The following is an 11,629-nucleotide window of genomic DNA, read 5'->3' as shown; positions in this document are numbered from 1 at the left end:
TTCTTTCAACCAATTGACCCTAGATTTCTGACGCCAAGCAATCTCCTCCATCTCCACCAGCCTCTCCAATTCTTCCCTTAATGCTCTACGTTTCTCCTTCTCCTCCCTAGCCAACCTTCGACTCTCCTCCCACCTATCCAACTCATCAATCTCGGAAAGACACTGAATTTTACAACAGTTTACATTGCCCACACCCTCCTCATTCCATTTCTTTAAATCCCTTTTCAAAGACTTCAACTTCTAATCCAACACAAAACTAGGAGACCCCCTGACATCGTAAGATGTCCACCAAGTTTGTACTTGCTCCCTAAAACCTTCAACTTTCAACCACATTTTCTCGAACCTAAAAGGCTTTCGTCATCCACCCGTCCTGTTCCCAGTTAACATAATAGGGAAATGATCAGAGTACACCCTCCCCAATCTTCTCTGAATGACATCTGAATACTTAGCCTCCCACTCTCCGCATATTAAGAATCTGTCGATACGAGAAAGAGCAAGTTGATCCCGATTGGATGACCAGGTAAAATCTCCTCCAATCATAGGCAAATCCACCAACATATTCTCCAAGTCTGAAAAATCCTCCATAGCCCCCGTGAGTCTCCCACCGTTCAACCTCTCAATAGGAAATCGAACCACATTAAAGTCACCTCCTATACACGTTGGTAGATTCCACCAATCCATCATTCCAGCCAGTTCATCCCACAAGCCCCGTCTACTATCATCAGTATTAGGCCCATAAATACCTATGAACATCCACTGAAATCCATCCCCAATGTTTCTGAACGACATCGAAATTAATAACAATCCAACACTCACCTCCTCCATCTCAAGCACTCTGGTGTCCCACATGACTAATATGCCTCCAGAAACCCCTGATGATCCCATAAACTGATACCCTACATGCTGTCCCCCCCATAACTACTAACCACCACCCTCGAGATGACCTCCATCTTGGTTTCTTGTAAGCATACAAGATTCGCTCCCCAACCCCTTAGCAAATGTCGAACACCCATCCTTTTCCCAACTTCATTAAGTCCCCTTACATTCCAGCTAATGATTTGTGGTATCATTTCAACAGTCCAGCATCCCTCCCCAGTACTCCATTCTTGGATTCACCACCCTTGCCATCATAATTAACTGACCATTCGAGCCTCTTAAGGTCACGATCGCCCTTTCTTCTTAATTTACCTTCTTGTTTACTCATCTTCTGTCCCCTATTGGCCTCCAAATCCTCAAACAATTGTAGTAATCAGTTTTCGTATCCATCACAAGACACGCCCATTAACTTACTGTAATCCTGAATTTTCTGTAGAACCCAGTTCGAAGGAGGGTGTCCAGCTTCGAATCCAAACAATTCCCCTGTTTCCTCCACCTGTATAACATCACTTTCTATTTCTCCTTTCTTGGCTCAATCTACCCACAACACCAGTACTTTTTCCGTACCCAAGTTACTTACCTTCATTGACTTAGAGTTCCTTCTATTATATGTGTTCGCAACCCTTGTTGTCAAAGGTGTCGCGTCGTGCTCTATCACCCCTGATAGTACATGCCTCGTCCCTTGGTCGCCTGGTAAAAGCCCATCATCGTGTGGGACTGTGTCCATTGCACTCATCGTTACTGTCTTCAAGTTCACCATACTCGGCTCCCCTTCTTTAGACAAAGGTACCACCTCTCGGTCTACATCGGTCCCCGCGTCGACCTCAACCATATCCAACCCCTCTAAGACCTCACCTTTGTCATATTTAGATTGTCCCTCGTCCGTTTCAATCCGATCAATAGACTCGCAAGTGATTTCGAGTCTTCCCTGCTTTACTTGATTATGTGCCAATTCTTTCTTATTCAATCCCGATGCTTGTTTTCCAACAACTGGATACTCATCCATACATACTCCACACTTGTGACAACATAATAACTTCTTGGGACCCCATTTCATACCCACTTCCCACTAGCCTAATCAATTCCTCCAACGCTCCTTTCAATTCCTGGACACGGGCCATAATTTCAGCCCTATTCAAACAACAATCGTGACCTTCGTTTACACTGACATTGAGAGTCATCTCCTTTTGCTGTTGCATCCGCTGGTCAGCCTGCTTCGATGTATGAAAGTTTGCTGTTACGTCTGCATAAGTCAATCTTTGTCGATTACGTTCATTCACCGGTCGACGTTTGGCCTTTTCCCCAGCAACAAAAGAATCAACAACAGTTTGAAATACCCGGGAGATTGATGCCCATCCTTCTCCATTCGCGCCTTCCGACACCATCACAACTCCTTTCCTACGCCTATCCCCATACTGTGCTATCATCAAGTACCTACCATGGCTGTTCGCACAACGCTGTGCCAAGAAGTGAAAGTTTGCTGTTACGTCTGCATAAGTCAATCTTTGTCGATTACGTTCATTCACCGGTCGACGTTTGGCCTTTTCCCCAGCAACAAAAGAATCAACAACAGTTTGAAATACCCGGGAGATTGATGCCCATCCTTCTCCATTCGCGCCTTCCGACACCATCACAACTCCTTTCCTACGCCTATCCCCATACTGTACTATCATCAAGTACCTACCATGGCTGTTCGCACAACGCTGTGCCAAGAAGGTTCTTGATGACTCATTGAACCTATAAATGAATTCCTCATGCTTACAGTTTCTCATAAATATACTTCTATGATTTGGTCATGCTCCAGAAGTTTGAAGTTCTCCAAAATTTTCCGCTCTATCACTCCCATCCCGAGTATATTATTCTAGCTTGCTACTAGACACTTCATATAGATCTAGCAGCTATTGTCTCACCTAAAATTCACAATTGCTAGCACTACACAATATGGTTGACTATAATTAGACGTGTAAAACTTGAAACTGAATGCAAGCCAATGAAGCCATGAAGATAATAACTAGAAGTGAGAAACCCATTTCAGGAGAAAAATGCCGCCTAAATTCCTCAGATGCATAATGTGATTGGCTACAAATTACACTTTAAAACCTGAATGCAAGATATGAAGTAGTGATGACTACTAGTGAGAAACCCATTTTACGAGATAAATGCTGCCTACCTTCCTCAGATGCAAGTTGTCTCCATGCATTCAACTTCAACGATCCAGTGTCTGCCTATAACAAACAAATATGGAATAGAAGAATCAACAGAAGATGATGAACCAGGCATAACTTGGAAAAATAAACCAAAAGAAAAGAGACTCCCTTAGAGCAAAGCTTAAACCATTAAAGAAAAATATATTCATTATTGATCTAAGGTTATTCATACATCTCCTCTGTCCTTTTTCATACATTTCTTCAAATGCATTCTTTGCTAACCTTTATTAATCCCCAAACAAATGAAAATTATCAGCAGTTGTATTTTGCATGTTTTCCTTTTCTTATTTAAATCATTCAAATCTTATCATTAAAATAGGGCCTAATGGGTGCAAGGCCATGTACAAAGATCAAGCGCAAAAGAAGGAGAACAAGAATATGATAGAATCCTATCAAGCTTTAGAAGGATCAAGAAGAATTGAGAAGCAGTTAATAGTAACAAAATTCTGTTAGATTTGGTTACAAAATACTTATAAGTAGACAAGAGGTCGAATGTATTAGGGAGGAAAAATATTGGGAAGAATCTGATGGAGAGAATTGGGTCTCTAAAATGCTCAAATATCCTTTAGTTTACTTATCAACTGTAATTTGCATCCATTACAGTTTGTTTATTTCCAATACTTGTTTCAATTACAGCAATAAAAATCAGCCTTATAATAGTTCTATTGTTTTGGCGTTCTGAATCGTTTTGTTCTTCTAGTTGCTGGAATTTCAGTGACCTTAAGCAGGGTTCAATCAAGTGGTATCAGAACAGTCCATTCTCGGACGAATGGAAACTAATTTTAGCAGCGAATTGGAAGAGAGATGGGGCTTGCTATTGAATCGGTTTCAGAAGATGATAAGGCAACTGGATGAAGGAAGCCAAAAAGATCTAGAGCTAGATTCACAAGGCCAGCTAAAAATATCCATATTCTATGTAGAAAATATAGAGTGGTGGGTGTTGGAGGCGGAGAAGATTTTCTCAGAAATCAATCATCGGAGGTAGGGAAAATAGAGGCCGGCACAGCGTGTTTTGGCAGCGAAAAGTGGGATTGGTTTCAGCCGGTAGATCATCAACGACTGGTGCAAGCTTGGGAAGAATTGAAGGGTTCGATGTTGAATCAATTTCGCAGGAAGGAGGTCTTCATTGGTGAAGAATTTTCAAGGGGAAAGCGTAGGGAATTGAGGAAGAAAGGGGATGAGCAGAGGCATGAAAGAAAGGAAATAAAAAAGGCAAATACCTATTCTAAAGACATCTTCAATTCTAGAACTCCACCCAAATCTGAGAAAAATGGGGCAAGAACAGATGATCGGAACCACTGTGGTAGCAGAGAAGATGGAGACGTGAAGCCATTGACTAGACAGATTACTGGAAAACTTATCAGCGCCATTGCCAGCAATTTCTGAAGAGATGGAAGGCTATTGTATTACTGGGCTGAAAACAGTTAAAGTTAGCGGGCTAAAGCTTGGGCGTTTGGACCTTATTAGGGAGTTAGCGCAACACGTGGAAGATAAGAATGAATTATAAAGCAGGCCCAAACGAGTTACAGCCCAAATAGAAGTAAAAATAATTCCACAAGCCAAACTCTTTTAATGACCCATCCTTATATCCATATACTCACCCAAATATCTCAACCCACTCAATTCAAATCATCTACCCAAAAACTAACGTTGATACATTGCTTCGACCACCAGCAATGACAAGGGAGATTCCCTGGGTAGGTTCAACTGGTTATGGGATTTATATGGACAACATTCTAACTTTAGGTGGTCGATTGACTAAACGAGTTAACAATCGCAGCAAGCTTACTCCAAATTTGCTTCCAAAGTTTGAAATTGGCCTATAATTCCACCTTGAGGACAAGGTGGATTTTGGGGTGGCGGGTAATGATAGAATCCCATCAAAATCTAGAAGGATCCAAAAGAATTGAGAAGCAGTTAATAGTAACAAATTCTATTAGATTTGGTTACAAAATACTTATAAATAGAGAAGAGGTCGAATGTATTAGGGAGGAAAAATATTGGGAAGAATCTAGTGGAGAGAATTGGGTCTCTCGAATACTCAAATATCCTTTAGTTTACTTATCAACTGTAATTTGCATTCATTACAGTTTGTTTATTTCCGGTACTTGTTTCAATTACAGCAATACAAATCAGCCTTATAATAGTTCTATTGTTTTGGTTTTTTGCATCATTTTGTTCTTCTAATTGCTGGAATTTCAGTGACTTGAAGCAGGGTTCTATCAGAATATGTGTGGACAGACCACTCTATTCCTATGCTCAACTTTTGACCAGAAACTTCAAATGTCAACTCAACTGGCAGACAATTTCTTTTCCCTCTCTACAACAATCCCATTCCCTCCTGTCATAGGTTAGCAAATTTCCAGCTCTTAAAGTCCGTGTTCTTACCTCAATTTAACCCCTTTCTTCCTATCCAAGTTCTGTCATTGTCCTCATCACATCTCCTGTGGATATCCAACAACATTGTGCAGGGGTTGTGGCAGTTGAGTTAGTGTAGGGTTTGTTTGTGTTGCCGGGGGGGTAATGCTTTGAATAAAATTTCCTTGTCCGAAATAAAAACAAAGCCCTCTTGACCAAAACACTTCCCATAACTCACCTAAAAGTTACAGTTTCTTGCAGTTAATTTTGCAGGACAGGTATTAGGAACGCCTTCATACAAATTAAGACAAAACCAATGTTCGACAGAAAAAAGGAGGAAATCCTAATCTGGTTAATTGGGGCCGGAGTACTGAATGAAATTTAGTAGATAACAGATGGGCTTTTAAGATTGTTCAGTAGGTATATCACTGCTATGATGTACTCTATCAAGAATAACTAGATTCTCAATAGGCTGTTTTGTGCTAGGTGACGGGATTTGTCATAGGGATTGATTCGCGTTTGTAAGGGTTGTCTACTAGTTATAAATATAGAAATCAAGTCCGAAAATTGAGCAAAATTTTGGAATTCTAGAACACGATCTCAAATTCTTGAAATGATCAGCTCAATTGAAATAAAAAGATAACATATAAAGTTTATAAAGCCAAAAGATTTCTCTAAGAACTAGACTCTATATATGGAAATTGAAGATATGGAATCTTTGACAGCAAAAGATTGTTCAAAACTAACTAGGACTTTCCTTAACAAATATACAACTTAAGTAAAAATAAAACAAGAACCTTGGACTATGGATAATACTTTTATCCAGCGATTGTCGAGAAAACCAAAATATCTTGGCTCAACTAACATAATAAACGCATATAGTTCATCATTTCCACTTCAAATCCTTTTGTGGGTAAAAATTTTCATTCTTCGACACATGTTTACAGCAGTTTAGGTGAAGGTTACTATTACCTTCTCCTTTGCAATCTCTAAATTGTTCAAACTGATATTACTCAATGGACAGTACATGGATGTCATCATGTCAGTCCACCACAGAGTAGCTTTCTCACAATGATGGCAGTCACTATACAAACACCAAACGTCTCCAGTATCTAAAACTTCAAGTGAAAATTCTCACCCTCCTTCAACTTATCCTCATCCAAGGACTAATCTCTCGCCTTCTTCCTCGATGACTCAATATCGCCGGTTCTGCACTGCACAACACTTTGGCCACCCTTCTTCTTTCAACTTCCCAGCAGCGATGTCAATACTTAATTTGAAGGGAGACGGTTTTCATCTAATCTATATCCAACAACAGTTCCCTAGTAAAGTCCCTACCCAAGAAGGTAGTAAAGATGGTAAGTTTTTGACATTTACCCACAAGTCTTTTATTTTAACAGCAAGTGTAAGACCTCCTTTAGGTTTTACCATTAAGAAAAAGGTTTCAAAGTAAATTACCTTGGAGTTTTATGCCAAAAAATCCTGAAACTTTTGTCCCAAATTTTATTCATTTTCTCTACTTTAACATTCTCTCTGGACCATATTCAGACTTCATAAATGATAATGTCTATATATCTTTCACAATCCTTCTGCCAGCAATCACCAATTGTTCACAAAGAACTAATTGGAACCGTCTTCTTTCAATGTAAGCATTAAATGTACATTAGATATATGATACCTTCCCATGTCAAATATAATACGTTTCTGTAATAAATGATTATATTATGTTGACCATGCATCTTGATCCATCAAAAAATTCAGAAAAAAATAGACAAAGCCACATATTATATGGTCATATAAAAATTGATTATTTATATTGATGTACCAATTGTAGACTACTACATAAAGTACAAACTCATATTTCCACTTATTTCTGATTTGTTGATATTGAATACGTCACGTTTGGAGGAAAATTAAGATTTGGCAAGAAAAGGTAAATGGAACACAACTGAGATTCAAAACTTTACCACAACATTATCCCATGAGAATATAAGCCCATAAGCTTCATCAGGCTTCATGGCATACCGAATTCTTTGAAGAAAACCTTCTTGCAATCTATCATTTAAAAAGTCCTATGTACCATAGAAAACAACAAGAATAAGACAAAAATACTCATTTTCAAGATGATTAACCACAACTACACTCCCAATTTCAAGAAACAAGCAAAATAGTACATTCGAGGCTGCTTACCACATCAACTTTAAGGGGGCCATCTGGCCTAAATGTTTCGAAACCTTCCCCATATTCAGCTCCGATTGCCTAAATACATCAATTTAAGACCAAAGTTCATAGATATAATCAATTCCCGAAATAATTTAAGAAAATTGAGGTAAAAATCGCATGTCTATAGGAATATTCTAGTATGTGTGCCAGCTCACAAAAGAATTTCATATTCACTGACAGATATTTAATCAAGTAAATTCTTGGCATAATTTGCTAAATTTGAATTACAACCCCGAACTTAAATCCAAAAGGTTCAAAAGTTCAATACGAAAGAATTTGTCCTTCATATCAAAATCCAAGAATACAAATCCAAAAAGTTTTGTGCAATACAAAATTCGAAATAACCAGTAAGATTAAAGAAAATATAATATGAAAGAGAAAATTAAGTCCAGCAGTCAGAGAAACAAAAAAGTACCTCTTCCATGAAAATTTTATTCGGTAAAACTGGAAACCCATTAACTGACCCATTTTCATCCGACCCACATGCCTTTCTAATCATTACACTATGATTTTGATGCTTATCTTCTGAGTTTGAACGCTTTAATCGCTGTTTTCAACATAATATAGAGTTATGTTGATTAGAGAACAATAAATATAACAAGAAAAACTATAGAAAGAAATAAACCATTAATCTGAGTTTAGCTGGGGAATGAGGAGACAAGGACGTCGGAGTTAGAGGGAGAAAAGAGGAGCTTCCGAAGCTCAAAGAGGCTTCCATTTTTAGCGCAGACGGAGCTGTACAATACAGCTCAGGTAAATGAAGACGATGTTTTTGTGGGCTTCCTTGTCTTGCAATGTTTGGGTAACCGATATAAAGCTGGGCCATAGGCCCAATACCCTAAAAAATTAACTAATTTGATTAATAACCCTATTAACTAATAAAATTATTTAAGTAACGTAACAAATTCGTTCTAGAACTGAGCGTGAGAACTTCGTATACATCCACAGGTGACCCCCCAATAGGGGGGCGCCACATAGGGCTTATTTTTTATCATGAAATAGTAAGGCCTGGGTTAATTTTTCAGATTGTTGCTTAAGTATGACATTTCAATTATCGAGTATTGATTGAATATTGATATTCCAAGGTAGTTTAACTAATTTCATTGGCCTATCTCATTTCCAATCCAAATTTCATAAAAAGTGCGGTCTTTTGTTTGTAGAGAGGGGACATCATGTGTAAGCTGATTGTTCTCGTTTATTCTTTGCTTTGCAGATTGATGCGAATGATAGAAGACTCATTTCTCGTTGGATGAATGTATGTTAATGTGAAGAATTAGACTTTGTGTGTGTGTGTGTGTATAGATATATTGTAATGTTGTTTACGATAGTATTTATGGAGAACTTGATACAACAATATGATAATTACAAAAGAAACTAACTCTAGCGAATAACAAAACAACAATTATTTATTATCTCCTAATACACCTCCACAAGTTTATGCTGGAGCAACCTTTGAACAAAATAATGGACGAATTTGATGAAAACAACGTGTAGGCAAAGGCTTGGTACATATGGGAGCCACTTGATCATTATTAGATATGAATCAAACTAGAAAATCTTTACTTGCTAGATGTTCATGAATAAAATGATAATCAAGTTCTAAATATTTAGTATGTGCACGAGATATTGGATTTGAAGAAAGACATATGGCACCAATATTTTGACACCAAAGAATTGTCGGTCTGTCCAAAACAAAGCCAGTTTAATTTAAAAGGGAAGATAATTAATTTTTCTCACTTTTTTTAAATCCGTGTAACTTTTTTAATTTGTATCATTTTTTAGTAATTGTCACTTTTTTTACCGTTATCACTTTTTCTTTCAATTGTCTTTTTGGAATTTCTCATTTTTTTAGTGACAAATATCACTTTTTAATAAAAGTGACATTGTATGTAATTTTTGTAATAAAAAAGTGATACAAAACTTTTATAAGTGACACAATTTTTATAAATAAGTGACAATTTTGCACAATATTTTTTACTTCAAAAAAATTTTCATATGATTTTTTAAAGGGAAAATTGTAGCAGCAATCCCTAAACTTTTTCATTTTTTTGCAAACTTTACTCTAATCTTGATTTTGTGCGAGCGGAGGTTTCTAATCTTTCATAAATATACACCGAGGTCCATCTGGACGGAAACTGCCAAAACACCGTTAGTTGACTGAAAAAATTAATGAATCAATATCCAATAAATCGTCCAGAACACCGTCCAAAAAGCTGTCCAAAAAGATATCAACGTCCAATAGAACTATCGCGATAGCAGATTATTCAAGGAATTTTTCGGTCAACTCACGGTGTTTTGGACGGTTTCCATCAAGATGAATTTCCAAGTGCATATTTATAAAAAGTTAAGGACCTTTGCTAACACAATATGAAGGTTAAGGTAAAGTCTGCAAAAAATGAAAATATTAGAGACTGTTGCTGCAATTGTTCCTTTTTTTAAGCACCCCTAATTTTAAGTGTATTTTGTAAGTTGCCCTAAAAAGCTGCTATTAAAATCTTGGGATCAATACACAAATCATAGTTCTAAATATTACATTTCACAAATAACAAAGTCACCAAACTATTTCAAAAATCAGGCGGTAAATAAAATTTTCATCCCATGCCACCTTACCTCACTACACCACATTCACTCCACCTCTCTATCGGAGATGGCTATTGGCTCCTATAACAGAAAAATCTCCAAAAATTGAAAAAAAAAAAAAATCCCTCTCTAGACTCCAATGTAGAAAAATCTCCGAAATTTATCTATGACCAGATTTATTGTTCATGGCTATGCCTGTGTTTTATGTGACTATTTGTGATCAAACTTGTTTTCACTGCAACTGTATGTGACTATCTAATTCGTAATTGTATTTAAGTAATTCACTAACCTATGTTATTTGTGATTATATTTGTCTTTGATGAGACTAATTGTGATCAAATTTGTATTCAGTATGATTGTCTATGATCAGGTCAATCTTAACTATAACCAAACCACAACCAACAAAAAATTGGTCACAAACAGTCATAACAAACACATACTTCCTCACACGGGTCACCACAGAACTCTAGCTAAACAATAAAACTGATAAAAAAAACTACCCACCCATCATCGTTGTAGTCAAGTAAAATAATTTGCTTGGTTCATTCTAAAAAGTTCAAATCCATTTTTTCTTCACCCTTTAGCATAACAAAAATGCCAAGATACACAACAATCTCCTTAACTCACCATTCATAATTGTAGCCAGTGCACTCAACCCAAAATCTGACACCATTAGAGTTCCATTATCATGTAGTAGTAGATTTTTTTTAGTTTCTAATCACGATGGTAAACATAGATCTAAGGTACCAATGATCGAGAAATTCACGATGCCACCGCCAAAACTCTACAATGTTTGAGCGTTCCTCTCCCTGTCCCAAGCTTTTAGCACCTCTAGCTCCACATTCTAGTCTGACGGAAAAGCCCACTCCAAAGTCATCACTCTTTTGATATCGCCACCACTCTCCGTCAACACAAATCATTGGCTCCTCGTCTCGCATTGTAGATTTGTTGAATTCGCCGTCAGCGACCTCACAGCATCATCGAGGTAGGTAGTGGTTGGAATCATAAACGATGATTGTTGAGGTGGGGGATGGATGGGTGAGAAGAGAGAGAGAAAGAGAGATTTATTTAGGGGTTCTAAAAGGAATGATGCATGGATAGGTGTGTGGGGGTGGGGTAAGATGAATATGTAGATTAGATTTAATTATTTTTTAATTAATTATAATTATTAAAAATTAATCATTCGTGAAATGAAATTAAATCCCCCCATTTTCTGAAAATTAATCTTTAAAGGTAAATTTCTAGGTAATTTTTCCTATAATCTTAGTGGGCCAAGCCCATTACTACATTTGGCATGTAGGGCCATCTTGACCCGACTCGCTAGGTGTGGAGGGTTACTTTACTTTTCTCCTAAAATTAGCCCCCAAACTTTCAAATTTTTTACT

At 37.4% G+C, this 11,629-nt stretch overlaps 1 protein-coding gene across 1 annotated transcript in view; it reads right to left on the bottom strand.

The window, feature by feature from the left end:
* The window catches only part of LOC111385337 (5-amino-6-(5-phospho-D-ribitylamino)uracil phosphatase, chloroplastic-like), a 14,986-nt gene extending 6,496 nt beyond the window's left edge, over window positions 1-8,490 (bottom strand). The window contains exons 1-5 of the mRNA XM_023009721.1: window positions 8,290-8,490; window positions 8,080-8,211; window positions 7,632-7,700; window positions 7,409-7,513; window positions 3,047-3,101 (exon numbers count right to left, since the gene is read on the bottom strand). Of these exons, the coding sequence (XP_022865489.1) occupies window positions 3,047-3,101; window positions 7,409-7,513; window positions 7,632-7,700; window positions 8,080-8,211; window positions 8,290-8,490 (562 nt within the window). The remainder of the gene's footprint in view (window positions 1-3,046; window positions 3,102-7,408; window positions 7,514-7,631; window positions 7,701-8,079; window positions 8,212-8,289) is intronic.
* Window positions 8,491-11,629: the final 3,139 nt, after the last annotated feature.

This window comes from Olea europaea, unplaced genomic scaffold (assembly GCF_002742605.1).
Source record: "Olea europaea var. sylvestris unplaced genomic scaffold, O_europaea_v1 scaffold3130, whole genome shotgun sequence".
NCBI lineage: Eukaryota > Viridiplantae > Streptophyta > Magnoliopsida > Lamiales > Oleaceae > Olea > Olea europaea.
Note: the sequence above shows the minus strand (reverse complement) of the source record. Positions and strands in the feature narration are given on the sequence as shown.